The sequence below is a fragment of the Lepidochelys olivacea genome, assembly GCF_965140295.1.
Source record: "Lepidochelys olivacea isolate rLepOli2 genome assembly, chromosome: 2".
In the NCBI taxonomy this organism is placed as follows: Eukaryota; Metazoa; Chordata; order Testudines; family Cheloniidae; genus Lepidochelys; species Lepidochelys olivacea.
This window is the reverse complement of record NC_140412.1, coordinates 260,632,481-260,660,408: the sequence shown is the minus strand read 5'-3', so window position 1 is coordinate 260,660,408 and position 27,928 is coordinate 260,632,481. Positions and strand designations below refer to the sequence as shown.

The following is a 27,928-nucleotide window of genomic DNA, read 5'->3' as shown; positions in this document are numbered from 1 at the left end:
TGTAGTACAACTGATTTTGTTTATTTCTAAACTGATCCAAAATCCAGCCATGCCACATTTACATAGATAATACATGGGATAATATACCAAATTTGAATGCAAGAAAGAAAAACGTATTCCACATTTGCTTATTTTTTTAGTTTTATGTGCTGTACATGTCCTGAACTGCCTTCAACTTTCATATCGATTGGAATCTTGGTTTGGCTCTCTGATCAATGCTGCTTCATTAACATGAGAACAGATCAATAGCGATATTGATTGATTCGTCGGGTGAATTGAAAGTGTGCAGTTTTTTATATAGATACACCCCAGGCCTCGTTTCTTATCTAAAGGGGATAGTCTAAGTATAGAACAGGTATATTAGTACATATCTGCTTCAAATATATTCTGCGGTTAGTATACACAACCGTCTACAATTGTGTATTACTTAGGCAATACAAAGTAGCACAAAAATAAAACAGAAAATAGTCTTACATATTTTTGTGTTAGTTTTCTCTCCATTTCCAGTGCCATTTATTTTGCCTAACATTTACCGCAATCCTTTTCCTTTATTTTCTTCTCCTATTTTCTTACAAAACAGTTTATTAGTCTCTTAATATAAAACATATATATAAAAAACCAGGAAATGACCCCAAAACTGTGTTTAGGTTCAAAAATGTATTTGTTTGTGCCCATTTAGAATATACTCATATACTGAGTATATATAGTCTGTGTTACAGTGTCCCTGAATTTCCCAGTATTAGCTACTCAAACAACGTGGGGTGCGTTTGATTTTGTGCCATTTTGTTTTAAGATGCACAGTTATATTTGCAAGATTAACAAAAGCAGACGAGTCACAGGACTAGGCAAATCCTGTTGACACATTAGCGAGGTATTGTTCTCGTTGCCATTGTTATAGCTGCGCTCCAATTTGACTTCTAGTTATTAGTTCCCTGGAGTCCGAAAATTCAGATTTCATTTTATATCTGCAGGCTGCATCGAGGTTGTGCAGGGAGATTGGAAGATGCAAACGTTTCTGGCACTTGCAGATTTGATGCTTGCTGAGAACATTTGTGGTGCAGTGTTTTGGGGGTTGCATGCAGTCTAGAAAGCTCAGCCATGTTCCATATCACTAATAACCAATTTAGGTGCATTTATTTCTAAAGGATTCTTTTGTGCGAATAATTGGAGAGAATTTTTTCATGTGCTATTATGCCTCGTATTTTATGTTGAAACTTTCTGTCTAGTAAAATCCCTGTTATGGGTACAGACAGATCATGTGTCCTAGCATTCCACTGTCACAGCACTTACACTGGTGATTTGAATGTCGTCATCATATATGGAGACATCGGAGGAACGATTCCTTTCCATACAGTGCCATAAATCTGGGGTTTCAGAATTTTAACTTCACCCGCTAGCTCACACGCAAGTGTCTCGTGATTTTGGCCTCAAGCCCATTGTATTTAAGAGCCAGATAGTAAAGGCTAGAGTGACAGGGGGCGAGGAAATGGAAAACCTGAATTAAAAACCTTCTGGAAATACTGCTTGTGTGTTTACAAAGAGTCTATGATAGTGATAACATCTTCAGAAATTGATGTGTTTCTTTCCCTGAATTCTTCTTTATTTTGGCTTCATCTCCACCCTTGTGTTAACGTCATCCCCATCCAGATCGTATTCTTCAACTTGGCCACTGGTCCACACCTTCATACGGTCAGTCAGGTCACTGCTTCTGGGAGCCAGGATGAAGTCGTAGATCAGGGCAGCACTTGCACCTCCCAGCATTGGGCCCACCCAGAAGATCTGAAATACAACATCAAACTCTGGTATTTCTTTCAGTGCTTTCCAAAATACTCATTCACTTTAGAGCCATTCTTGGAAACATCCTATGTTATTCATTCATTTTCACGTTGGATTAGACCTGGAGGTGGTCACCTAATGGATTATGCATTGGGGTGGGAGCCAGGAACTCCAGAGTTCTAATCCTGGTTCTGATAATGAGTTGCTATGTATCTTTGAGCAGGTCACTTCGGCCAATATTGCCAAAGTTGTTGGGTGTTTAAAGTTAGGCACTTACAGGGAAAACATTTTGCATGTTCCTAAGTAAATGTGGTCTGATTTCCACTGAAACTATGGGAACTGCATGTGCTCTGTGCCTCCAAAAATCAGGCCACATTCATTTTGAGGTAAAATTTTCAAAAGTGCCTAAGTGACATAAGCTCCCAAATCCCCTGGATTTTCAATGGGACTTAAGCTTTAAATTGCTTAGGTGACTTTGAAAATTTTACCTTAAGTGCCTGTTATGGATTTAGGTGCCTACCTTTAGCTACACAAGTTTGAAAATTTTAAACTAAACTAACTTTCCTTTATAACCAAAGTTACATTTTTTGTAACTGGGAGATGGATGGCATGGTAAGCAGATTTATACAAGTTTTCTCAACTCTTTCTTTTATCCTTCAGTTTGGGATTTATTGCATGCCCCAAATGCTAAGAATAGCCCTACTCGCTAATGTGTAGCATAGTGATCATTAAAGAGAGGGGAGAATACTGCATAAATTCACATTGCATGAGGATTTGTGCAATCAGATCTTACAGGCATAAATATTCATTGAAAGTGATTTTGAAAGTTGTGTGCAATTGTACTGGTGGAAACCAAATTTCAAATTCTCATGCATGAGTATTCAATTCAATAATACATGTACACTTATCTAATCAGGAAACAGACACTTTATCATGTGATTTTAAATGGACACACTTAAAGACTTTATTCAAGTTCTAGACATTGTAGCAGTTCTAGTGGCATTCACCATTTTAAGCATAGGGAACATCTCTGAAATCTGTAGTATTTCCAATGCCCTGATCCAGGACAGCATGTAAGCAGATGCTTAACTTTAACCACATGAATAGTCCCATTGACTTCAAAGCAACTACTCACATGCTTAAAGTTATTCATAAGCTAAAGTGCTTTCCTGAATTGGGGTCAAAGGCCCCATATATTCAAAGGCATTGAGGTGACTAATTCCCATTTATTTCAATGGGACTTAGGCGCATACATACGTTGAAGGATCTAAGCCTAAGTGCTCCCACTGTAATTGACCAATCACAGCTCACAAACACAGCTTGCATATTGAGTACATGGCCAGAACTATGCAGTAGGTCTGTTCAAAGTTAAAAGATTGTGCAAAATAAGATAAATGGGATAATATTGAATAAGAAATAAAGTTGAGGAGTTTGTGATCTGCATGCAGTTATTTTATGGACTGAAAAAATGATTTGTTTAACAAATGAAATATTAAGTTATTTGCTCAGCTCTGATGATAATATATCTTCTAATGTTCGTATTTTTGAAGTGCAGTCATACTTTCATAATGCTTTTTATCCAAAGAACTTAAAGTAGTCGGTATACATGGCAATGCTTAACAATTATCATGAACTTCATCTTAGGTTTTTGTCACTAAAATAAATTCCTGTAGAATGAATGATTTGAACTTACCCAGTGATTAGTAAAGTTTCTGCCAACCAAAGCTGAACCCAAAGACCTGGCTGGGTTAATTCCACAACCGGTGTAATCAATCTATGAGAAAGAAAGAGAACTTATGTTAGGGAAGTGATTCAGAATGTTACGTGTTGCACACCAACAAAATATGTGTGTCTGAAATACAGTTAAATCCATACTTAGTGATCACTTAGCAGGTTTGTGACCAACCAAATATGATTCTGAATGGAATCATCTATGGAGTCTTCTAGGGAATGGAATGGAAAAGAATAAGAATGGAGACTTCTATGGAAGATGGAGCAAAATTGTACTCAAGGGGCCAACGGTGGAAATCCGGCCCCATTAAAGTTAATGGGAGCTTTGCCATTTACTTTAATCGGACCAAAATCTCACCTCAGGTTCAGAGCAGTTGTGAATCAATGTAGTTTCAATTTTAATGGAATTATGCCAATATATATCCTGTGAGGACCTTGCCTGGTGCAACTGGGTATTTGGAATCATCTCTTAAAACCTGAGGTTGTCTAGTTTGGATAGTTTCTCTTACTGTCATTATTGAATATTTGCATATGCCATAGGAGTCTATGCCACCTTACAAAGGCCACAGAGACATGGTTCATATCCCAAAGAGCTTAACACTGAGATTATATGAGACCCACAAGAGATGACATCAGGCCAGGTTGGGGAATGGGACATGTTCACAAAACAAAGCTATGATGTTACTTGTCTTCAAAAAAGCTAATTCCTTGTTTTATCTTATTTTGTTATAATTCTATTTTTAAACGTAGAATATTGAATGTTGATGACTCAAGGCAAATCACTGTGGGGAAGGAGTGGGGTTCGGAGGAAGGATTTGAAGGAGGAAAGGGCTGCATGGCGTACAGAACCTGGGAAGACATTCCAGGAGCAGCAGGGGAGGAGTGCAGAGGTGGTCAGGGAAAAAGAAGCAAACAGAGTCTGGAGAGTGGCAGAGCTAGTTTAGTGCAGTTCTTGGTGAGCAAACTGTGTCTTTCACCTCTGCTGCTTCTAGGTTCATGCTGAAGTCTAAGGAATGGCTGTTACATTTGGAAATGAAGGCATTGTTTGACCTGTGTCTTTATAATTGTATACCAATGTCCCAAAGTACTGTATTAAGGAGTAATGCCATACAACCTGTAGAGTTCAGGAGCCTACTTTGTATTAATGTACTTTATAAGGGTGGGTTGCAAAGATGATATATTCAGTCTTCAGTTGGCAGGGCTGGCGAGCATTTCAGGGTGATACCAGCAGGATAAGGGAGATTGAAGGGGAAGATAGGGACTGTGCAAGGTATTTTGGCAGGCAGGTTGGAATGTATGGCCTTCTGGCCATGAACAGAATATGCTAGCCACTCCTGGAAAAATCCTTCCAAGGGCCATTACATGGGAATTTGCAGAGTATCTACAATGAGAATTAAAACTTACAGCAAGAAGATGTCCTAAGGCAACAGAGAGCCCAATAGCCAGAGGTGCTGATCCTGAGATATCATTTCTTCTCCTGTCTGTGGTGGCAAGGACACACAGCACCAGCTGGAAGGTGGCAATTATTTCAATGCCCAGCCCTTGGCCTGAATTGATTCCCTCTGCAAGCTGTATGGAGACAAGAAGAATAATTTCATCTGACATTCTGAGCCACATGCAGGTGAGACTTGAGGTTAAAAACTCATACTGTATTAGTTCCTCAGTGAGAAATTCTAGGCCAGTCAGGCAATTTCATCTCTCATGTTGCTTTTAATTGACCAAAAAGAGAAAATCTAGAGTTGAAATACCAGCCACTGTACTCATCACATGCCCTGGAACTGTTATTAGATGATACTGTAAAACTATAAGCCCTTCCAGCCACAAGTTAAAACTGAGCTTCTAGACACAGTGGCTTTTGGTAACACAGCCAATTGCAGGTTTCTGCAATAAGAACATAATTTTTATGCCTATGAGAGACAGAAAGAACCCGGAATCTGCCATCTATAAGTTTAAGGTTACACGCATCCTATCCATTGACTTGAGCTTTGAGTGTTCAGTGTACATATTAATTTCTTCCCAAAACCTAAGCATTGTAGAAACAGATTGCACATTGCTCTGTCGTCATACAGCATCAAATGCCAAATAAATGCAAGGGGAAGAAATAAGGCAAGGAGAAAGAGAGGTGGTGTGGTCCATTGGGTAAAGCACTGGTCTGGAGGCTAAGAGACCTGAATCTATTCTTTACTCTGTCACTGATTTACTGTGGGACCTTGGGCAAGTCACATCATTTTTCTGTATCTTACTTTCCCCACCCTTTAGCTTTCATCTGCTTGAATTGTAATTTCCTCAGGACAAGGGCTATCTATTACTACCAGTTTGTACAATGCCTGGCTTTCTGGAGACCCCGCTCTTTTGAGGCCTCTCAGTGCTACCTGAAAAAAAGAGAACATTCACAATGCAAAAATGCCACACAGTTGCTGCTGAACCCTTCCGAAGGAAAGCAAGTTGTGGGGATGGACCAGCAATGACAGGTATAGACACAGCAATCTTGCTTCCACTCCAGTAAATCAGAACTAACTATTGAAATCCACAGTGTTACATCCCCACAAAATTGGCATGCATCAGATCAGGCCCTCAGTATCTAACACGTCATTGAGCTGCAAAATGAGTAGGTTTGCTTAGAAAAAAATGAAATTTGCTCATTTTTTGGAAGTTCCCTGGAAAACTTGTGCTCAGGAAACACACATGGATCATGCAGAGTACATTCAGAATGCTGTTTGTACTAGTTCTGTCTGTTACTAAAACAGGGCCTCTTTCTGATCTCAGCTACACCGGTTTCAATGAGGAGTAACTCCACTGAACTCAATGTTAAGTGACACTGAAACTGGAATCAGGCCAATGTAACTGAGAAACAAGCCTGCTCTGCGAAGTTTAAACCCAATGTCACTGTTATCAGTAGGTTATCCCATCTGTCATAGTATCTGCATTAAAAAGTGCAAGGCCATACATGACAATAACATATTATAATGATATTGTGACCCATCTGGAACAAGGAAAGTACAGGAAATCATGTTTGAAAATCTGTTCTCATGAGTTTTCCAGCCTAATTTCCTTAGGAGAGACATTTGGATAACTTCAGAAAAGTATCCAAACTTTTGGATGCTTAACAAATTCCTTTAACTTTCACCCCTCACTAGTCACTTTCCTGTTTTTGCCTTTGCTATGAGGCTTTCTCCGTCTCTCCAGAGAAAGAGAAAAATGATTGGGCTGGAGTCTCATCTGGCCTAAACCAGCACAACTCCATTCAGATCAGTGGAGCTTCATCTCTTTGCACGAGTTGAGGGTTTGGCTTATGAATAACACATTTTTTTACATGTTGCTCATGAAAAGAGCTGGATTGATAGCCCTACAGTTAGAAGTCATCTATTTCTCCACAGATGTCGAGTTACGTCAATTGCAATGGTGTTATTGTGCGATGTGGACACCCATTCTCTAGGAAGTGAATTGAGACAACCAAACATCCATCTGAACGGTAGTAACAGTTGGGAGCTTCTAGTCTTAACTTAATAAGAATTGATGGCTCGGAGATGAAAACCTCCATTATCCAAGTATCCATACTAAACCCTTGAGCCACACCACCCCCGCTCATCTATGGGTTATCAACCCATTGCATCTGCTCCTTCCCACCCAGCAATTCCAAAAAGGCAGTTTATTTATTTCATCCCAGCTGGCCCACCAGCCCTCCCTTCAAAAAATAAATCACTTTAATTATTTGCAAATACATGGGGCTTGTGCTCCTAAGTCACTCTGGGTAAGTCTACACGGCAGCTGGGCAGGGTAATTCCCAGCTCGGGTAGATGTCCTTGTGCTAGCTCTATTTGAACTAATGCACTAAAAATACCGGATATGGTGCCGCAGCCAGCGGCTCAGACTGTCTGAGTACATACCGAGGGTCTTGTTCCAGGGTTATACTCAACTATGGCCACACTGCTATTATTAGGTGCTAGCTTGAGCAGAGATAATGTGTGCACATTTATCCACGCTGGGAATTATCCCTCCCGCATGCTGTGGAGATGTACCCTGAGGTATTTTTGAATATCCCACCTATCTATTGAATTTGCAAAGCCAAATGTTGAAATTTAGAAGCCAACTGCAGGTGCAGGTGCTGACCACCTATGAAAATCAGAACAGTGAGACATAGGTCCCCAAATACAGCTATGGAGTCAAATTCTCTGCTGGTGTATCATTGAAGTCCTCAATAGCAGAGCAACAACTAGATTTGCCCTTCACGTCAAAAGATTTATTTTAAAATAAATTGCACCTTGAAAAACAGCTTTAATCCTTATCTATGGGAGGCGGAAATCATATTCTTCCTCCCCCCTCCGCCCACCCCCCCCGACCAGAAGAGGCCCATGTTCAAAGGTCATTCTCTGTGTAAATCAACACTTATTGATGGGCTCTGTGGAATCAAAGAAAACCTGGAAAGGTCATAGGAAACCTTTACCAATGTCATAGGAAAGCATTTCCTTTTGCATGGCCTTGTCAGACGTAATTACATCTGGCCTGAGAGGCACATGCATTTTCACTGGAATAGCAAGGAGGGTGGGCCATGTTCCAAAACTCTACAAACCTGGACCAAACATGTGATGGTTTGCCCTGTTTTTTTCTCTATTCCTTTGGTCAGATGTCAGTAACATGCGGTGCTACGGAGGTCTGTCTGCCCTGTCCTAGAGGGTCATTACAGTGATATACAAACTTGTATTAAGGAAATCTGGGGCCCTGTGTGCACCACAACATGGGGTACTCTATGGTTCCATCCCCACAACCATGCCATACATTTGGAGTGGAGACAGCAGGCAGCCCACTTTTCCCGCACAAAGTGCAGCAGAGTAACTTCTCCCCATACTTACCTCAGCAGCTCAGCTGGGGTGTATCTGCTGGGATGAGTAGGCCGGGCCTGCTGAAATCCTTTATCCCTTCCAAATACATAGCCCCCTTGCCAGGGTGGTGCTGATGGAGTTACCTCTTTCACACCCCTTTGAGATGCATGAGGCAGTTCATGCCACTCAGAGCTGTTATTTCAGGCTCTCTACAGACTCAGGCAGACATAACTATATTGGTTACACTTGGGTCAGGTTTGCAAGGTTTTCTTCACAACCATAGAGCTAAAAACTTCTTTTTAAATGAAAGCTTATTTTTTTATCTAATCACCTGACTCCAGGATCTGAGGACCTAGGCATGAACAGAGGTTGCCTATGCCTTCATCTGAACCTAGTAGCATACAGTATTTCAGGATGACAAACATTCTACTGGATTTAACCATCAGAACATATGTAACAAGAAACACACTGTTTTCATAGGAACATGCGGTTCTGATGTTCAATTATTCCATTGGTCCCACATATCTGCTATCCCACATCTAGCACCATGTACCACATACCTGACCAAGGTGCTTGTCCTGCAATTGGACTTGTATGGCAATTCTACAGGATCGGAGCCCAGGTATGCAATGTTTTTATTAGGAAGTATTCCTTCCTGGCCTTTGCAGTGGTCAGCTAATGCTCTGCAACATGAGATTTGATCACCTCTCTAGTGCGGTGAGGAGCAGCCCATGTGTCCCCTTAAACTATGTTTTTGTGGTTTCAATTCAAACCCTTGACAGTTTTTGGCAGGTGAGTTTCCTTTGGTCTTTTTTTTTTTAAGCTAATATGCTAAAAAGAAAATTAGGAAGAAAGGGGGCCAGCTGGTTCTGAGGAGGTGGTAATAAAGGGCAGGGCCTGTCGCCTGTACGTCTTAAGCTGAATCATAGAACTGTTTGGCACTCAGCAAAAGTCAGTCCCACCTGCCAGCTGTTCGGTGGTTTATGTGAAAGCAGTAGATGGTCCTTGTCCAGTTCCTCATGTTCACATCGCAAAACCCACTAGCCCAGTCCCACCTCTAGATTGGCAGTTTCAGCAGAGAATGAGAGAGGATGGAAAAGCAACTAACCTCTTACATTTACAGGTAACACCTCGAAGTCGTGGTAAGTCGTATTGTGGCTTCTGGTGCCAGTGGATCCTGCTGGTAATAGCATGATAATCAAGGTGGGCCATTATCATGCACATTGTAGGGAGAGTGGTCACTTTGGATGAGCTATTACCAGCAGGAGAGTGAGTTTTTGTGTGTGTGGTTTTTTGAAAAAAAGGGGGTGGGGGGTGAGAAAACCTGTATTTGTGCTGGAAATGGCCCACCTTGATTTTCATACACATTGTGAGGAGAGTGGTCACTTTGGATAAGCTATTACCAGCAGCAGAGTGAGTTTGTGTGGGGGGGGAGGGTGAGAAAACCTGGATTTGTGCTGGAAATGGCCCAACTTGATGATCACTTTAGATAAGCTATTACCAGCAGGAGAGTGGGGTGGGAGGAGGTATTGTTTCATGGTCTCTGTGTATATAATGTCTTCTGCAGTTTCCACAGTATGCATCCGATGAAGTGAGCTGTAGCTCATGAAAGCTCATGCTGAAATAAATTGGTTAGTCTCTAACGTGCCACAAGTACTCCTTTTCTTTTTGTGAATACAGACTAACACGGCTGTTACTCTGAAACCTGTCAATAACCATACAGTATGATTTTAATAATTGCAGTAATAATTGCAATATTTTTTGACATCAGAGTCATACAATGCAAGCAACGGCTTGGGTTATACTAGTGCATTTCCGTGTTCTCTTTGTTACTGCCTTGCCTAAATGGAACAAAAATGAATAAAGAATGCCGGAAATGTAATGGGAAATGGGAAAGAGCATACACCACTGTCCATGTTATACCAGGTGCTGTATAAGAACAAAGAATGACCACTCAAAACACAAATTTGAAGAATACCAACTCTAAGAAGAGAGAGGAAATGTTTCATGTTGGAAACGAAGTATCATTGCTTGTAGAGAACCTAGCACAATAGGGTTCTGCTCCTTGACTCAGGCTCCTAGGGTATGTCTACATTGCACACTAAGCCTGGTCTCTGACTCCGGTTTCAGCCCAAACCCATCTTCTGTCTGCACACTGACTAGGGTCAGAAAACATTCAGGAAGGTCCTCTTGATTTTGTTATGGAGTGATATCCGAGGGAAAGGGCAGTATCACTCAGACACAGCACATCTACCTCTTCCAGAGATAATCTTCATCTGTACAAGCTTCGCAATTGCCCATTTCCGCAATGGCATGGTTAAATGCCCTGAGCTTCATTACTTGAGCACTGATTATTAAGCGTTGCTCAGGGAGAGCACACCGCTCCCTGTCAGCGATTATTTTTATCTATATAACACTGACAACCATTCATTGACTCCATGGCCACGTAGAAGAGTGTGGGCTCTAAGTAAATCTGTTTTGGCGTTCACATGCAGAACTGCAGGTAGTTCTACCGCAGCGCACTCCTGACTTAAAGTAGATAATGTCAAGAAACAGCTGTTTATTTTTGCCAGTCTATTTTAATCAACACTTGGGATTACATCACCCACAGTTCAGTTCACACGGCCCATCTCAAGTCTTGGTGAAGGCAAGCAGGTGATGTAATCTGACGGGATGGTTCAACAGCCTGCAAGACTCAATGTACATTTATTGTTCAAACAGTGATCGCTAGTGATCACGCATGGAGTGAGCAGAATTCCTTCTCTATGCAGTTGTGGGAAACATATGGCAACCACATTGCAAATAGCTATTAGATGTAACAAAATGCTTCGCTCTTTGATTTGTCCATGAGTGGAGGTATTCAAGCTGCCTTCTTGCTGTTGCTTTTGATGGACATATTTAGCTGACCCATTTCCACCACTTTGAGCAGGAATGTGGGCAATTAATGGCATGTTTTCTTTCCTTTTGTTTTATCAGAGAAGGACATTTCTTAGTAGTCTGACTTCAAAACAGAAACAGGGAATGGGAAAATAAACTGGCCCAAGGTGAACCTGACTATGTACTTTTCTGGGGGCTTCATATTTTTTGCATTAGGGACAAAAGTACATCACGTCAAAACATGGTTCCAATTACATGGACAAGACAATAGAAAGGACATTATTATTTGTTACCCAAGGTGGTTTTATCATGTGGAATTGCCCTGTATCATCTAGCACCCTTCTAGCTATGTAGCGTATTTTCCAGGGGTTCGATTTACTTTTTTATATATCAGGGGATTGGTTAGTTTCTCATCATTCCTTAAAAATATGGAACTCTTTGCAAATGAGAACGTCACCCTTGCATAGGGGACATATTCATCTTTGTCTCTTCCAAACACTTCTCTACGTGCCATACTCATATATTTTCTCCTGGAATGAAAATTAAGCAATATGGAATGTAGAATTTCATTGACAATAACCTCCAGAGTTACTTTTAGTGCCATTCAATTCTAGAAATTACAGGTGGAAAAGACCTGTTAGGTCTTTCCTTTAGCAGTACTGGAATTTTCCCTATAGTATGGCTTATCTAGTCTGGTTTTAAGGAAAGGGATTTCCATCACCTCTCTTGGGAATCTATTGCATAGTTTCGTAGAGTTTAAGGCTCAAAAGCAACTTTAGATCATGCAGTCTGACCTCCTGTGTATAACAGGTAATTAATTTATATCTATATACCCCTATATTAAGCCCAAAGGTTTTGGTTAGGCCAAAGCATTGTAATCCTAGGAGACTAAACTGTGTGCTGCAATGTACTTTTCTGTCTCCCATCTCTACTGCAAGTTAGTCTCCCTAGACCATCCTAAATAATTATTCTCCCATCTTCCACTAACAGGTAATGCATATTCATGCATTAACCCTGAAGAACCCCACATATGGCATAGCTTGCAAAAGACCTATATAGGACCGTGAGAGTTAAAAGATTCTTCCATTGTGCTGGGCTCACTGAAATCCTTAATTCCCCCAAACTTTCTTTTAATATTTGTAGAATGTAAATGCAGTGTGCACAGAACCTAGCATCTCTGAGGCAGTACTGTGATATGTATCTTAATAATAATAAAATAATAAACTAATAATAATAATTTATAATAAATAATTAGAAAAGGAGGACTAGTGGCACCTTAGAGACTAACCAATTTATTTGAGCATAAGCTTATGCTCAAATAAATTGTTTAGTCTCTAAGGTGCCACAAGTCCTCCTTTTCTTTTTGCGAATACAGACTAACACGGCTGCTACTCTGAAACCAATAAATAATTAATATCTTTTCCCTACAGTGAACTCATTCTTTAGTATGTTAAGTTCAAGAAGCTTCTAATAACTAGCACTAGACATCCCTATATTTCCCACCATAGACATTAGCTTACCCAGTCCATCTCCCTCCCAGTGCAGGTCTGTTCCCTAAAGAACATTTCCTGCTGCTTTCCCCAGCCCAGTTTGAAGTATCCTAAGTGATGCAGCTCTCCCCACTTCTTTCAGGAGGCTGTTTCACAGACATTCACTCTCTGAAAGTGGTCCTTACTATTTAACCTAAACACTCCCCTCCTTAATCTTACCGTTCTTTCTAATGATAACTCTTTGTACCATCTTAAACGATTCATCTCCTTCTTTTCTATTCATACCCTACAAATATCGATACACTATTATCATACCCGTTAGTCATTGTTTAGCCAACCTACAGAGATTCATATTAAATTCTATGATTCTCATCTCATAAATCAATATCTGCAGTCCCCCCACACAGCCATTTCTGTTGCTCGACCCCAAAGTCCCTCAGTTATTTTGTTGATACAGGATACCTTTCCTAGGACTGGCTCGTCCGTTGTTTCCATTAACTCAGGTAACTATGTCCCGACCACCACAATTCATGCTGCTGTTCCAATTGGATATGAGCAGCATCACTTCCTGTCCTAGCCTGTACTTAGTGTTTTTATGCACTGTGGAACTGTGGCAGCATTTAGTCCCAGTGATGGTGGCAATTCAATGGGGGACCAAAACAATCCCCCTATGTCACACCGTTATTTTTAAAGGACTTTGAGATATTGTAGGATCACAGCACTGAAGTCAGTGGGACTGCTCACATGACTGAAGTTAGTACAAGCTATGTTATCAGGCACTTTACCAACCGCAAAGCTCTACAAACCAACATTTCTGATCTTCATTGAAAGTCCGGTTTATAGTCCAGTTGGCTCAGGGGCAGCAGGCTCCCTACCTGACTCCACATGGCTCCTTGGAAGCGGTGACATGTCCCTGTTGCTCCTAGGTGGAGGAATGGTCACAAGGGGGTCAGAGTGCGGGGGGGGTGTGCAGGGCTAGGGGTTGGGGTGTGGGACAGGGTGTGGGGTGCGGGCTCTGGGAGGGAGTTTGGGTGAAGGAGGGGGCTTGGGGCAGGGGGTTGGGGCACTGGAGGGGTTTCAGGGTGCTGGATCTCAGGCGGCTCCTCGCAGGCGGTGACCTGTCCCTGCTTTGTTGCATAGTATTTTGTTGAGTCAGGGTAAAAATGCACTATGTCCACGATCCGGCAAAGCACAGAAGTATGTGCATAATTTCAATCCCATTGAAATCAGTGGGATTACTCACATGTTTAAAATTCCACATGCTTAAGTGCTTTGTCAAACCAGGGCCCAGATTCTGTGAATTATTATAAAGTTATTAATATTGCGATGAAGTTGTCCTCTTCATAACTCTGCAAAGGCTTTGCCATTCAGATTTATCTTTGTTTGTTACACAACAGGTAAAGCATTGAGAGTTCTCCCTGAGCTGACTATTTAATGATGTTAAATCCTCAGAAGTTGGGTAACTGATTAGTAACATGATGTTAATAATTGTTCTTCTGAATGGCCTTTTGTGGAAGAGCTCAAACCACTTGCCAAACACTAATTCATTAACAACATCCCTGTGAGACAGGCATTATTACACCCATTATTTATCTGGTTTTGACTTATATAGTGCAACTTGTCACAAATCTCTGGGACACAGAGAGGTTTAACTGGTTTTTTGTCTAAGGCCACACAACAGGGGCATGCTCCAAAGCCCATTGAAGTTAATGGAAATCTTTGGAAAGACTTCATCAGCCTGTTGGTCAGTGATAGGACCTGCAGTAGAATATGGGGGCACAACTTCCTGTCCTCTGCCAGACTCCCTCCCAACAAATACAGATGAGAGAATTCTAGGTGCCAGCCCAGACATTTCGCTAAGCACAACAGCTGTCTTCCATTCTTTGGACAGTAGACAACCTCAGATAATAAGACCCAACCACCATCCTCCCACCCTCTCCACTACATGGTGAGAAACTAGTCATTCCTTTTGTGTTACAGGGCCCCACATGCTATAAAGAGAAGAATAATGGCTTCATTTATATTAAACCGACGTATAAATCTAACATATGCGTCCAGTGGCAGACAGTAAATGTCAATATATCTACAGGGCTTTCATTAAACATCGCCAGTGTGAGGCAAAGCATTTGTGGAAGAGTCTCATTCCACTTTACCTTTGTGTATTCCCCGTGGGAAAGTTTCCTTGTAAAATGATTTTTAATTTTGCTGTTTGGGAATAAACTAGGAAGGTTTTTGTTTTCTAAACTGAATTAAAACTGAGTAAACAAATCCTTTTTAGAAGATTGTTTGGAGGACTTAATTATACAGATAAACTATTTGTTACTTACTTCATTGGTAACTTGTGACTATGACAATCTCCCACTGTATTTAGACACTGGAATAACTATCTGGCTTTGTACAAACACCACAGTGTGGGCACTTGTTGATTGCCTTGGAGTAGCGTTAGTTTTATATTTCTAAACCCAAACGCCAATGAAACTGTGAAATCTTCCTTGGAATTAAGGGGATACTCAGAGACTTCTCAAGCCCGAGGTAGTTTATACCTTTAAAGTCCACTTTCTAAAGGTAAAATGTGGCCATATTAATATTCAAATAGGCTTCTGGAGTAAAGACAGCAACTCCTGCTCTCTCATTTCTCTGCCCTGAGCATCAATATAGAAGCAACATGAGAAAAAGGGCTAAGGGCCAAATTCTGTCTCCATTACATCCATGTCACCTCTGTCTATTCTATTCAGGATATCCTGTGGCCCACATCACCATATATTGTCTTTAGATTCATCAGAAAGGGATTGGGGAGAGAACATGGGAGTGAGAGTGAAGAGCAGCAATAATAAGGGAGCTGTGCTGAGAGTTGGAAGAGTTCGAGAATCAGAGAAAGACCGGCTGTCTGAGGTGTAGATGGTTTTCCCGGTGGAACCCAGGACACAGCAGGATTTCTAGGCCGCATCCCCTAACCCAAGTGGTGGATTACAGACCTGCGCCTCTGTCAGGGAGAATAACTTTTCAGCTTGGAAAAGAGGAGACTAAGGGGAGTGATATGATCAAGGTCTATAAAATTATGAGGGGTGTGGAGAACGTGAATGAGGAAAAGTTATTTACTTGTTCCCACAATATAGGAACTAGGGGCCACCAAATGAAATTAATGGGCAGCAGGTTTAAAACAAATAAAAGGAAGTTCTTCTTCACACAGCGTACCGTCAACCTGTGGAACTCCTTGCCTGAGGAGGTTGTGAAGGCTAGGACTATAACAGGGTTTAAAAGAGAACTGGATAAATTCATGGGGGTTAAGTCCATTAGTGGCTATTAGCCAGGATGGGTAAGGAATGGTGTCCGTAGACTCTGTTTGTCAGAGGGTGGAGATGGATGGCAGGAGAGAGATCACTTAATCATTACCTGTTAGGTTCATTCCCTCTGGGGCATCTGGCATTGGCCACTGTTGGCAGACAGGAGAGTGGGCTGGATGGACCTTTGGTCTGACCCAGTATGGACATTCTTATGTTCTTAACTTTGTTGAGATATTCAGACACTTTTCCCCTCCCATTTATTTATTTGTCTATTTATTTTCCTGTCCAAGATAGAGGACAGGCCCCGTGTAATTGATTTAATGGAATAATATGATGTCCTAAACTCAGATTTCATTGTCTTCAGTGGAGCTCTTCCCACTTACCATCAGCTCTGAATTCAGTTCTAAATTTCAATGTAATTATTTATTTTTCATTGGGATTTTCCTTTTAGAACACATGGTATCAGGTTCTGCCCCGGTTCCCACGTATGTAAATCCAGAGGGGATTTACTGAGTTCTTGTTGTTATTGCTATTATATTGTTATTCCTGTTTGTATTGGGGCAGCATCTAGGAACCCTCGTCATAGACCCAGGCCCGCAATGTGCTGGGTGCTGTACAAACACAAAACCAAAATTATAAAAGCAAAAAGACAAGCTCTGTCCCTGAGAGCTTTTTATCAAATATAAGACAAGAGACAACAGATGGAGACAGACCAACAGGGGAGCACAAGGAAACAATGAGACAATTTGGATGTACAAAATAAATGTCATTTCTCAAAAATGAAATTTGCGTCATGATACCTATTTTTTAAAAAAATCCTGGAATGCCGGATTCCTAAAATGGCTAATAAAGATCACTTTTACATTTTGAATTTTTTATCGGCCTTTGTCAGTTAGTAGGACCTATTGTTATCTAGTGTTTCCAGTTAATCTAGAGAGTGGGAAAGCAAACACTCATTGACTATAAATCACTGTGAAAAAAGCAGGAAACTTCTATATGAGAACAGGAAATTTTCTACAGCTGTTTTTTCCTCCTTTAAAATTTGTGAACTAATTTGGTGCTCAGAGAGAAAAAAAAAAGGGTTGTCATAGATATGTCTTTATACAACTCTGATTCCTACATTTTCTAGGATTCTCTTATCCTTTAAATAGTTGCCATCTTCCATACACCCAGAGAGCCACATTTTCGGCTGGTATAAGTGGACACAGCTCCATTGACTTCCATAAAGTTTTACCCATTTACACAAGCGGAGAATTGGACTCGGAGACTCCCACAAGCTACTTCCATTACCTCATTCCTTCCCTCCATCCTGCCTCTCACCAGAAAGACCTCTTCCCCTCCCCATTTATTTCCAGATTACTCCCTCATGTGCCAGATTCCCAGTCTGGATCAATACAGATAGCTACTTTTTTCATGCCTAGTGAATCTCAACTGAATTTGGTTCATCCCTAGAAAGGAAGGCTTGGTAGCCCTGCGTGGCCTGGGGCAAGTTTCACCTATACACAGCTCTGCCAGGGCATCTCTTCCAGTGAAATCTGTGATGCTTGCTATGCTTCTCATAGGCCTGCCCTGAGCCTAAAGTGAAAGACGCCAAATCAAAGATTCTAGAAAGTAACATTCACTGCTTAGCCACAAAACAGACAGGGTGGTGGTAGTGAGAGTTTCCTACAAATCTTAGCCAACACGTCTCCACTTTAGAATGGAAAACTCTAGATCAGAAAACAAATTTCACCAAAAAATTTTCAGGGCGTGGGGGGAGGAAGTTCTGGTTTTTCACTGAGGAAAAAAAAATCATCAAATATGTTCCAGACAGTTCTACTCACTCTTAAATTGCTGGGACCTCCTCAAGGGGTTTTAAAAGATTGCACATTTCCTTTTAGTAGCGTGAACAAAACTAATAGGTATGATTAGGTCTATTGTATCCCATTCTTATGCAAGTCTATAGATTTTCTCCCAAAATTTAAAGTCAGAGAATATAATATTTTGTATTTAAATAGCACATTTATTCTGAGGATTTCACAGCACTTTCCAAACAGGAATGTTTACCTCCTCCTAATACTCCTCTAGCCACCACCATCCAACTGCTAGTGGTCCACTTCCGGGCATAAAACATCCCCAGGGGTGCTCTATTCTAAGCCTAGAGACTGGACTGGCAGGTGGATGGTCCCAAAAAGTGATTCTAGAAGCCAAGGATTGCTACACCCCTTTCCCCCATCCACACCCACTGTACTATGAGCCAGGGTGCGGTTTAGCAGCTGCCACTGTAGCTCTGTGCCATTTAAGGAGCTCCCACACTGAGGAAATCTTCAAGCGGCCCGTTCAGCTGGTTTTATGGCTGCTTCACTCCATTGGATAGGAGCATTATCATACTGTAGGTTCAGGGCCATCATGTCAATTATATTTTCTTAAGAAGCGGTCAGGAGGGGATAGTTCCATGCATTAAGCAGATGTGCTGATTTGGGTGGAATTAATACCTCCAGCCAAACCGTATTCCCTAGACACTACGCACGTTGTGCAAGGATCTCATTTACTTAGTGATAAGGCTATCTCATAAGTATAGTAGAGAAAAAAGCTGGGTTCGGTAATTTCTTTTAGTGGACCAACTTCTGTTGGTGAAAGACACAAGCTTTGGAGCTAACACAGAGCTCTTCTTCAGGTCTGGGAAAGATATTCAGAGTGTTACAGCTAAATACAATGTGTTCCAACTTGTATTTAGCTGTGACATGCTGAGAAACTTTCCCAGACGCAGTGTTGAAGAAGAGCTCTGTGTATGCTCAAAAGCTTGTCTCTCTCACCAACAGAAGTTAGTCCAATAAACGATATCACCTCACCTACTTTGTTTCTCTAATATCCTGGGAGCAACACAGCTCCAACAACACTGCAAACAGTTATAAGTATAGTGTCTTTTACCAAAAGGGTTTCAAAATACATATATTGGGCGTGACTCGCCCATTGCAGAGAGCACAGGACATTTCTGGGGTGGTAGAGAGCAGCTATGCTGCATGAGAAACACTAATCACTCATTTTTAGGTAGGGAAGGAAAGAATAACTTCTCCAAGTGAAACTGCATCGGGACACTAAAAAGGTAACATAGCCAGGAAATAATGGCTAACGCTCTTGTTCTTCCTAAATTAACTATAACATTTAGCCGAGGGCTCCAGTTGTATGTCTCATTCAAAAGGTGGATCTTCTCTCACTATAGAAACAAGTTACTAACATAGCAACACCACTGCGGTTTTCAAACAGTGATTTTCTTGTGCTCTGTATCTTATCAAAGTCACCCATCTCCCTAGCCGAATGCTGTTAGCTACTACTCTGGTATGAAGTTCAGCTAAAAGACTGAAATATTATAAGGATAATTCTATAGGTCTCTTCATCCCCCCGGAATCTCAAAGAGCTCTACAAATTATATATTGTATGCAAGGATCATTTTGCCCACCACTGAAATGCAGCCACCTCTGGAATGCAATACAGCAGCTACAGTGTGTGTTTAATAATGCAGAACATAACAACACAACAGGCTAGGCCAGCAGGAGAGAGAGAATACTGTGGTTAATTGAAACCACAGAGGGAATTTAGGTATGCAGAATGTAATTACTTATGTTGAAATGTGACCAGGGAGCAAGGACTCAAGTCTTTGTCTTATAAAGAGTGTCATGCCCTCTATAATGTCTGTAAGAAGTCCAGACCTCAGATTTCTGTCTCATCTGTCCAGTGGCACCTCCAGGAGTCCAATACTCCATAACACGGGGCTGGCTCAGAGGAAAAAATCCTGCCTACTTATTCACCATCCTTGACTTCTAAAACACTGGGGTTTTCTTTGTAAGTTCCACCACCCAACTCCTGACTCAATCTGATTTTGTTTAGTTTAAGATTGGATGAGATCACAGTCTGAGGGAGCAGCCATAATGAAAGAGGGAAACAGGAAAAACTGAATCACCACAGCACAACATATGAGCCCTCCTACCATCCACAGAAGCCACTCCTGGCACAGTGGTGATAACACAGCCTCAGAGAGACCAGAGCTTTCTCTAATCTGTGATAAGAGCTGTGTGAATAACCAATTCTTTGGTTTGGTGGCAGAACCAAAAAAAAAAAAAAAAAAAGGTGTTTTGGGTCCACCCAACCCTGAAATTTTTTCAATTTTTCAATGAACTAAAAACAGAACAAAAGTTTGACCCAAACCCAAAACGTTTCATTTACTTTTCAAGGAGGTTTTTTTTAAGTCCTTTCAAAAAGTCAGCCGAAGTAAAATTCAAAACGAAAAGTCATTTGACATTGAAAAACGGAAACGATTTGTTTAGAAAATATCAAAATGACTGCTGGGCTGAGAAATCAGTCCTGGTGCTGAACAAGACTCAGAGACCACGGCTTGTTCTCCTCAGAGAGTTACTTGCATTGAACAGGTGCGCATGGATTCGCCCTGTAATTGCAAATTGCTGGGGAGGGAAGGGGCATGAAAGTAGTGGTTACTGCGAGCACTGATCCTGCTGTGGTGAAGAGCTGCTGTTGTGGTGAAGCCCCCTCCTTCCTCTTTTGGGCAAGACTTTTGAGTCATCTCCAGGCCTGGTTAACCAGACACCATAAAACCATTTTGCATCCCAGCTTGTACATTCATGCATCTGCCACTGTTGATTCATCAGTGGAACACAGCCTACTTGACTATGGGTGTGGCAGAGGGTCTATCCATTAGAGAGAAAGTCCAAAGCACACTCGAGGAACAACGTGAAGTGAAACCCATACAAAAGGACACCTTTATTAGTGTGATCTCCTTGGAGACTGCTCCAAAATATCTCTGAATATACTGAATCCAATTGCGTTCTGGCTTTGTTAGAAAGACATCTCCTTTATGTAACCAATTTCTGTTAGTCCACTGCATGCTCCCTTAAAACAGAGCTGATTGTATTTATTGTTCTTGTTTTTCCTCCTCTGTCTAGATTAAATCTCCTCTAGTACTCATATTTATTTTCCTTGCTTTAAATTCTTTCATTTAATTTAAGGCAGAATTATCACTAGTTTTCCAAACTTGAAGAAAGGTCTTTTAGAACAAGCAAGGAGCTTGCTTGCTAAGCTTCACAGTGGGGTTCTCAGCAGCTTTAATAAGTATACAAAGCCACAGAAAGTGCAGTAAATTATGAATTCATGAAGCAGTGCATACATTTTTCACAATCTTATAATTTCAGCCATAGGAAAAATTGACTTAAAATTGGCATAACATATTTTACTGCAATCTGATAGAAGTGTTGAGATAATCATTGATGGGCAGCAAATATCTTTGCTACAGCAGTTATCTGACCACATATCAGTTGCCTCTTGCCTGCTTTTCATTAACTTAAGCAGGTTGTTGACCATTAGTAGTCTGTTTAGCGTAAGTAAATGACACGTTAACAATCCATAGCTTACAGATCTGTCTCAAACATAGAATAATCAGCTACATTCAAAAGCTAAGGTTGTGTGTCTTGGATTTACTCTGCTCTTACAGTTCTACCATGTGGAAACTAGTTTGGGGTGAGAAGCTGAAATTATCAAAAAAAAAAAAAGATGCAAGTTGATGGAAAGAGATGCTTCATCTGAACTGCAAACAGATACCTTTCCTGTGTTAACACTGTGTTAAAGACTGACAAGGGAGGGCCAGATTTTTAGAATTGCACATACCCAGCTTGTCTCTTACTGGCCCTCAGCACTAGTGTCTGATTCAAAGCCTGCTGAACAAAATAAATATATTTCCCTTCATGGCAGTGGCTTTTGGATCAGGCCCTTTTAATGTGGTCATCTTAGTGTAACACTGACAGGCCCCAGTCATCGGCGGGCAGGACTGAACCTGGGACTTCTAGAGTTAAATGCATGAGCCTCAAGCCATATGGCTCTTAGCTAAGGCTGGAGAGCAAACTCATTAATCTCCTAGTGGTCTCAGCGCCATTAGAGGGGACAGAACACCAGACCCAGCAGGTGTGTGGGTTCCATTAGCACCGTATAGTCCCTAAAAGTAAACCCTTTAAAGGAGTTCAATACCTTTCCCTGCTCCCTCCCTGCACCCTCTTTCTCTGCACCCTTGCATGTTTCTTGGTGTGTTTTGTTATAACTGCTGTCATTTTGCTCAGTTTGCTTGCATTTCTTTTTGTCTGTTTGGTTTGCTGTTGATAGGCAGAGAGGGTCACTATTACCACGATGCACACATACAGGTCTGAGACTGCGTGTCCACAGCAGGTGGTCTATTCACTCACCCTTGTCACGTGCAAAGGTGCTTGCCCTTTGGGGGGAGTGGGGGGCTCATGAAAACTGAGAAAACTTGACCCTAATAAACTCTGATGATGTTACAACAGAAACCACTCCTCTAGGAACCATAGCCCAGCCTAAAAGCCCCTTCTTTTTTTTCCTCCACACATTCAGAGTCATGTACCCTCTTATTCCCACTGAAAGCACAAGCAGCTGAAGCTGTTGGCAATAATATAAGTTCTATCCCTTCCCTATTGTACTCTAGTTAAAGCGGGCAGCACTGTGCAAAGGCAGATCTACATTGTTTCTGCTTATCTTCTGTTTAAGGGCGGATCCAGCCTGCTCTGAGGCTTGACCTGTGCGTTTTTTTCCCATGTGACCTATCGTGACAGGTTCTGAAAAACCCTTCTTGTCAGGGCAGCTGCTGTGCTGTTTTCCCCGGCACCGAACTTAGCCACCCAGCCAATCTGGACTGGCCAGTGGGAAGCAAATAAATTTGTTTTCCTCTCTATTTCTCTCAAAGGGAAAACAACAGCTGCTGCTCTCCCCATCTCCAGAGAGATTCCCCCACCGAGACTCCAGCCAGAACATTTAGCACTGAATGAAAAATCATTTCTTCTGAATATTTGACAATGAAGACCATTGATACCCACACTTGCGATGTCACCTTAGAGAGCTACATTAATTGCATGATAAGGGTTCTGACCAGTGTCCTGGACAAATTCCAACTTGGGGATATGGTCACACACGGCGCTGGAGCCATAAAATACCATGGTTTTCCCCTGCAGGGTACTCTCTTCCCCTAAAAGCACAAATTCCATTGAATTCCACTCAGTTGCTGTAAAGACTCAGAGGCTTCCTTCCTGCAGGTCGGGTGGAATTTTTAAGGTTCCTGGGGTAAAATCGAGTCCCACTGAAGCCAATGGAAAAATTACCATTGATTCCACCCCGACACTTTGCATATGCAATTAGATTTAGTACATACATTGGCTGGCTGGGAGGGCAATGGGGTAAAATATTGGCTCATCTGGGGAAAAAATAGTCCCTGATTTTGTGGTATAGTGCCGAAAGGCTGAGGCACATGCCCAAGTGGAGGGAACATTTTCTCTCAAGAAATGGTTCTTTCCCTCTCAGAGCCAACCTGTATTTGCTTTATTATCCCTGTAGGCTTTTCTCCCTGCCTTCTTGTCATTCCAGCCCTATCTTCCCAGTCTTGCCCCCTGCCTCCCAGACTCTTCTCTTTGGGGCCCCCAGCTCCCAGCTCGTGCAGTGTAACTTATAATTTAGGGGGTAGTCCAAGAAACAAAAGGGGGTTTGTCTGGTGTCATGTATCCACCCAACAAAAGTCCAGGTTCAGGGCTCTGCGATTTAGGGTGAACCAGTGCATGAGGGTTTCATGGCCGGCCAGCGTGCAGACGGGGAAATCCAAATGCTAACACTCTGGGAAACAGACCACCCGCATTTAATGGCAGCTGGCCGCTAGGTATTTGCAGGAAACCTCTTTGGTTACATCATGTCCCATGTGCTTCTCTCCTGCATGGTCTAGTTCCCTCCAACATTGGTTTCAGAGGGAAAGAGTACATACCATTTTTAGACCCTGATCCAAAGCCTATTGAAGTCAATGGAAAGATGCTCATTGATTCCCATGGGCTTTGTGTCAGGCCCATAATTATCATCAAAATTTGGAAGCTGAGTGGATAGATGGATCATCAAATCCTCTGTATCCACAGATTCCAGAGAGGTAAACAAGCAACTAATATTGCAATAAGAAAAGGAGTAATTTTGCGGATACAGACTAATATGGCTGCTACTTTGAAACCTAATATTGCAATGGAGCATGAAGACCAATGACACCCACTTGTTTCTCTGGAGTAACTTATTAAATACCAACTTTTACTATATTTTTCATAATTTCATTGTAATTGCCTGTAGACACCACCGCATGTTAAACCACAACACATTATTTGTTCATTTAATACTCTTTGACTTGTTCTGTTTGTTTTCTCTTGCCCATAAAGGGCTTACCTGTAGCAAAAGACACATTCTGATCAAAACCTTCTCTTGCAAATATGCCCCGTGAATTAAACTGGGTGCTGAATATTAATGTTACAAACTGCCACCTTAATTTTTTTATATGGGAGGGAACATCCAGAAGATTTGAAAAAAGTGCACTGTACAGAATCAGATGGAGTAACTAGCCATAAGGGAAAAGGAGTACTTGTGGCACCTTAGAGACTAACCGATTTAAATTGGTTAGTCTCTAAGGTGCCACAAGTACTCCTTTTCTTTTTGCAAATACAGACTAACACGGCTGTTACTCTGAAACTAGCCATAAGGGAAATCCCAGTTTTAATATTCCTGTAGGTAACACTAACAAGGTGTTTGTGGCTATGTGACTGACATTGAAAATAGGCTCATTCTAAGCCAAACAAATGCTTAAAGATATGTGGATCCATTTAGTTGCCACTCTGGTCAAATGCCAGTGTTTTAAGGAGGAACAGCTTCACTGAAATGATTGGAGCAGCTTTATTGAAATTACTGTCCACAGTCACACAGCCACAAACATCTGGCTGTAAAAGTATTGAAACCAGGGCTCCTATTATAGACAGTTGCCTCACCACCTCTTGGACAGAGCAATGCAGAATTCAACATTTCCATGAGTGTATTTCTAAACAAACAAAAACACAAGAAGTGGCAACTGTAACTCGGTGTCAGAGAGCAATTCGGCTCTCAGGGTAATGCAACACGTACATTTCATTGTAGATTTTTGACAACAGGATTTGCTTTGCTACAGATCTCGCTCCCTCCTCCCCCCCCACCTTTTTCTCTCTGTGTTTAGTTAGGTACCTATGTTCTTAGCCTCCATCCTGGGGTTATCTGAGCCCCTAATTAGGTAGCCTATACAGAGTAACCTGAAAAAAATAAAAATATATATTCATCTATGCACATTAAATGACATCACCAGAAAAGATATGTAGACTGAGATTTTCAAAGTCTGCTAAGGTATTTGGATACCCAATTGCCAATATTTTTAATGGGAATTGGGTATCTAAATCCTTTAGGCAACTTTGAATATCTCATGCTTGACGTACAAAAGCAAACACAAACATAATGTGATTCCAGTAACCAGTAACATACGACCTTGTTTCAGGAAAAAGAGGACCTTCTCCTTGATCTCTGTCTTATAGAGGATGGTTTGTATATCTGTAAGCTTACAGTAGTAGCTGTACTAGCAAGTGACAGCATGAGCCCTAAAAACTTTATCCCATGGCAATTGAAGTCAAGGCAGAGGCTCCCATTGACTTCAGTGGGCTTTGGATGAAGCCCTATTTTAAACACAGGTTTCAGAGTAACAGCCGTGTTAGTCTGTATTCGCAAAAAGAAAAGGAGTACTTGTGGCACCTTAGAGACTAACCAATTTATTAGAGTATAAGCTTTCGTGAGCTACAGCTCACTTCCTCAGATGCATATCGTGGAAACTGCAGCAGGCTTTATATATACACAGAGAATATGAAACAATACCTATTCCCACCCCACTGTCCTGCGCTATTACCAGCAGGACAGTGGGGTGGGAATAGGTATTGTTTCATATTCTCTGTGTATATATAAAGCCTGCTGCAGTTTCCACGATATGCATCTGAGGAAGTGAGCTGTAGCTCATGAAAGCTTATGCTCTAATAAATTGGTTAGTCTCTAAGGTGCCACAAGTACTCCTTTTCTTTTTATTTTAAACACAGTGTCTTCCATTATGACTGGCTGCCTCAAACAATCCCCAGACACCAGATTGCCCTCCTCAGTAGGTTAGTGATCTTACATTAAAACTTCTGCTTGAAAGTGGGAAAGAAAAATTTATCAGCTTTACCGCATTGAGCCCAAGGGAGTTGTTTGGAAGAGATGAAGTGACTCCAGAAAGAATCGCCGTGGCTACCACTGCTCCTAGGCACTGGGCAACGATGTACATGAAAGCCTTCAAGACGCTGATCTGACAGCTCAGCAGAAGACCCAGGGTCACCGCTGGGTTCAGGTGGGCACCACTGATGTGACCCACACTTTGTGCCATGGTTGCAATCGCGATCCCAAAAGCCAGCGAGACCTTCACATTGTCTTGAGTGGCTGTGGCTGTCTTGTTGCCGACTACAGGAAAATTGTAGCCCAGTGCTGAGCCGATGCTGATAAAAATAAAGAGGCTCATGGCTAAGAATTCAGCCACTACTGCCCTCCAAAACATTTTCTTTTTGAATTCACTAGCCATCTTTTCTCTCTTTCTCTCTCTCTCCCTCCCTTCCCCTGCTTGATATTTCTCTTTTGAGATCGGAGGAGAAAGCTGAAGAAAAAACAGAGTTCTTGGATTATTTATAGGGCTTTGGGTGGTCTGTAGGAGGAAAGGGGTGTTACACAAAAGGAGGAAAGAACATCTACATAGATTGATGTAAGGCACTACATGCATGCCAAAGTTTTTCTTCTCTTTTTTTTTTCCCCCTCACTTCCCCTCCTCTCAGAGACTCTGATCTCTGCTGCCATTTTTAAGAGGCTTTTTAAAATCCTTATAAAAGAGTGCTTCGGGGTGCCTCAGGAGTTTTACCATCACTTGGTTACCCTCTATGTGGTAATTCAGCATGCAAGCTGGGCTGCAAGGTTTTACAGGATTTCTCTCTCTTTGGACTCAACCAAAAAACAAGGTATCTGTGCAGGCTTGTATTTTAATCGGTCTCGATTTCAGCAGAGGCTGGCTGTGACAACTGAAAGTGGGTAAATTAAACTGACAGCTAAAAGTGCACTCCAGAGACTGTAAAGATCACATTGTATTTCATTTTAAACCAGGCAGGCAGTGTCAATTTTGCTATCCCAGTGTCAATCTAAAATTATTGAAGTAATTTGGAGGCTTTATACAGGTGTAATTATGATCAGAAACAATTCAATTGCAGAGAATGGAGTTATTCCGTTTTTTACTGGTGTAACTGAGATCAGAATCTGGCACTTTGTGTGTGTGTGTGTGTGTGTGTGTTGCACTTGTCACTTATGTGCTTGTAATATATAAATATATATATAACAAATAACCTATATTCTATGCACCCATATTATGTCCTTGTAAGGACTGTTTGGGTCTCTCAAATCTTCCCCAGTTGACACCCCTATTAGCAGTAAATAAGCCACTCTGGGATCTACTTACCCAAGTCCTGCAGAGAAAGTAGTGTACACACTTTTTTTTTTAACCCTCCTCTTCCAGAGGGCAGCTGTCCTTGCTGTCCCCGGGAGACTGACTTCTGCTGCAGATAAACAATACTGGCCAGAGAGGGAGACGAAAACGATGTGCTTTATTTTGTATACAAAATTAATCTTCCAATGATACCAAAACATCTTTAAATGCAAAAGGTCTAAGAGCCTGGGCTGTTACCGCTTTAAGACCTACCTAATTCCCTTGGTTTAACTCCCTGAGTTGTCAGATCTATGTGCACTTGAAAGTCTGGCAATTCACTGTTCTCTAAGTCAAAGTCTCTTCATTTTTCAAATACTGGCTTCAAAGTTTTCCTGTGAGTTGACTCTGATTCAGGGGGTGGGGAAACAGTTCTTAGAGCATAAACAAATTTAAAACCAACCTAATTGTTTTTCTTCTTCTTAAAAAAGAAGAAAAAAGCTTACTATGAATATGTATTACTGTAAATTTCTAGTGTGTACCTACAGTCCCTTTGAGACTTTTAAACTGGTACAGCACATATTATGTATATGAAAAAAA

The 27,928-nt window shown here is 41.4% G+C and overlaps 1 protein-coding gene across 1 annotated transcript; it reads right to left on the bottom strand.

The window, feature by feature from the left end:
* AQP1 (aquaporin 1 (Colton blood group)) lies at positions 1-26,526 on the bottom strand. The gene is made up of 4 exons (XM_084621985.1): positions 26,057-26,526; positions 4,912-5,076; positions 3,470-3,550; positions 1-1,779 (listed from the first exon to the last, which is right to left on the bottom strand). Exons 1-4 carry the CDS (start codon positions 26,444-26,446, stop codon positions 1,600-1,602), a joined length of 816 nt encoding a protein of 271 aa, XP_084478111.1. The 5' UTR covers positions 26,447-26,526; the 3' UTR covers positions 1-1,599.
* Positions 26,527-27,928: the final 1,402 nt, after the last annotated feature.

Bases quoted from the DNA above. Each gene is read 5' to 3' on its own strand.
- AQP1 (XM_084621985.1), bottom strand. From the start codon at position 26,446: ATGGCTAGTGAATTCAAAAAGAAAATGTTTTGGAGGGCAGTAGTGGCT. The intron at 5,077-26,056 runs GTAAAGCTGATA...GTCTCCATACAG, and splicing joins ACTCCCTTGGGCTCAATGCG to CTTGCAGAGGGAATCAATTC. The intron at 3,551-4,911 runs GTAAGTTTTAAT...TCTTTCTCATAG, and splicing joins CCTTAGGACATCTTCTTGCT to ATTGATTACACCGGTTGTGG.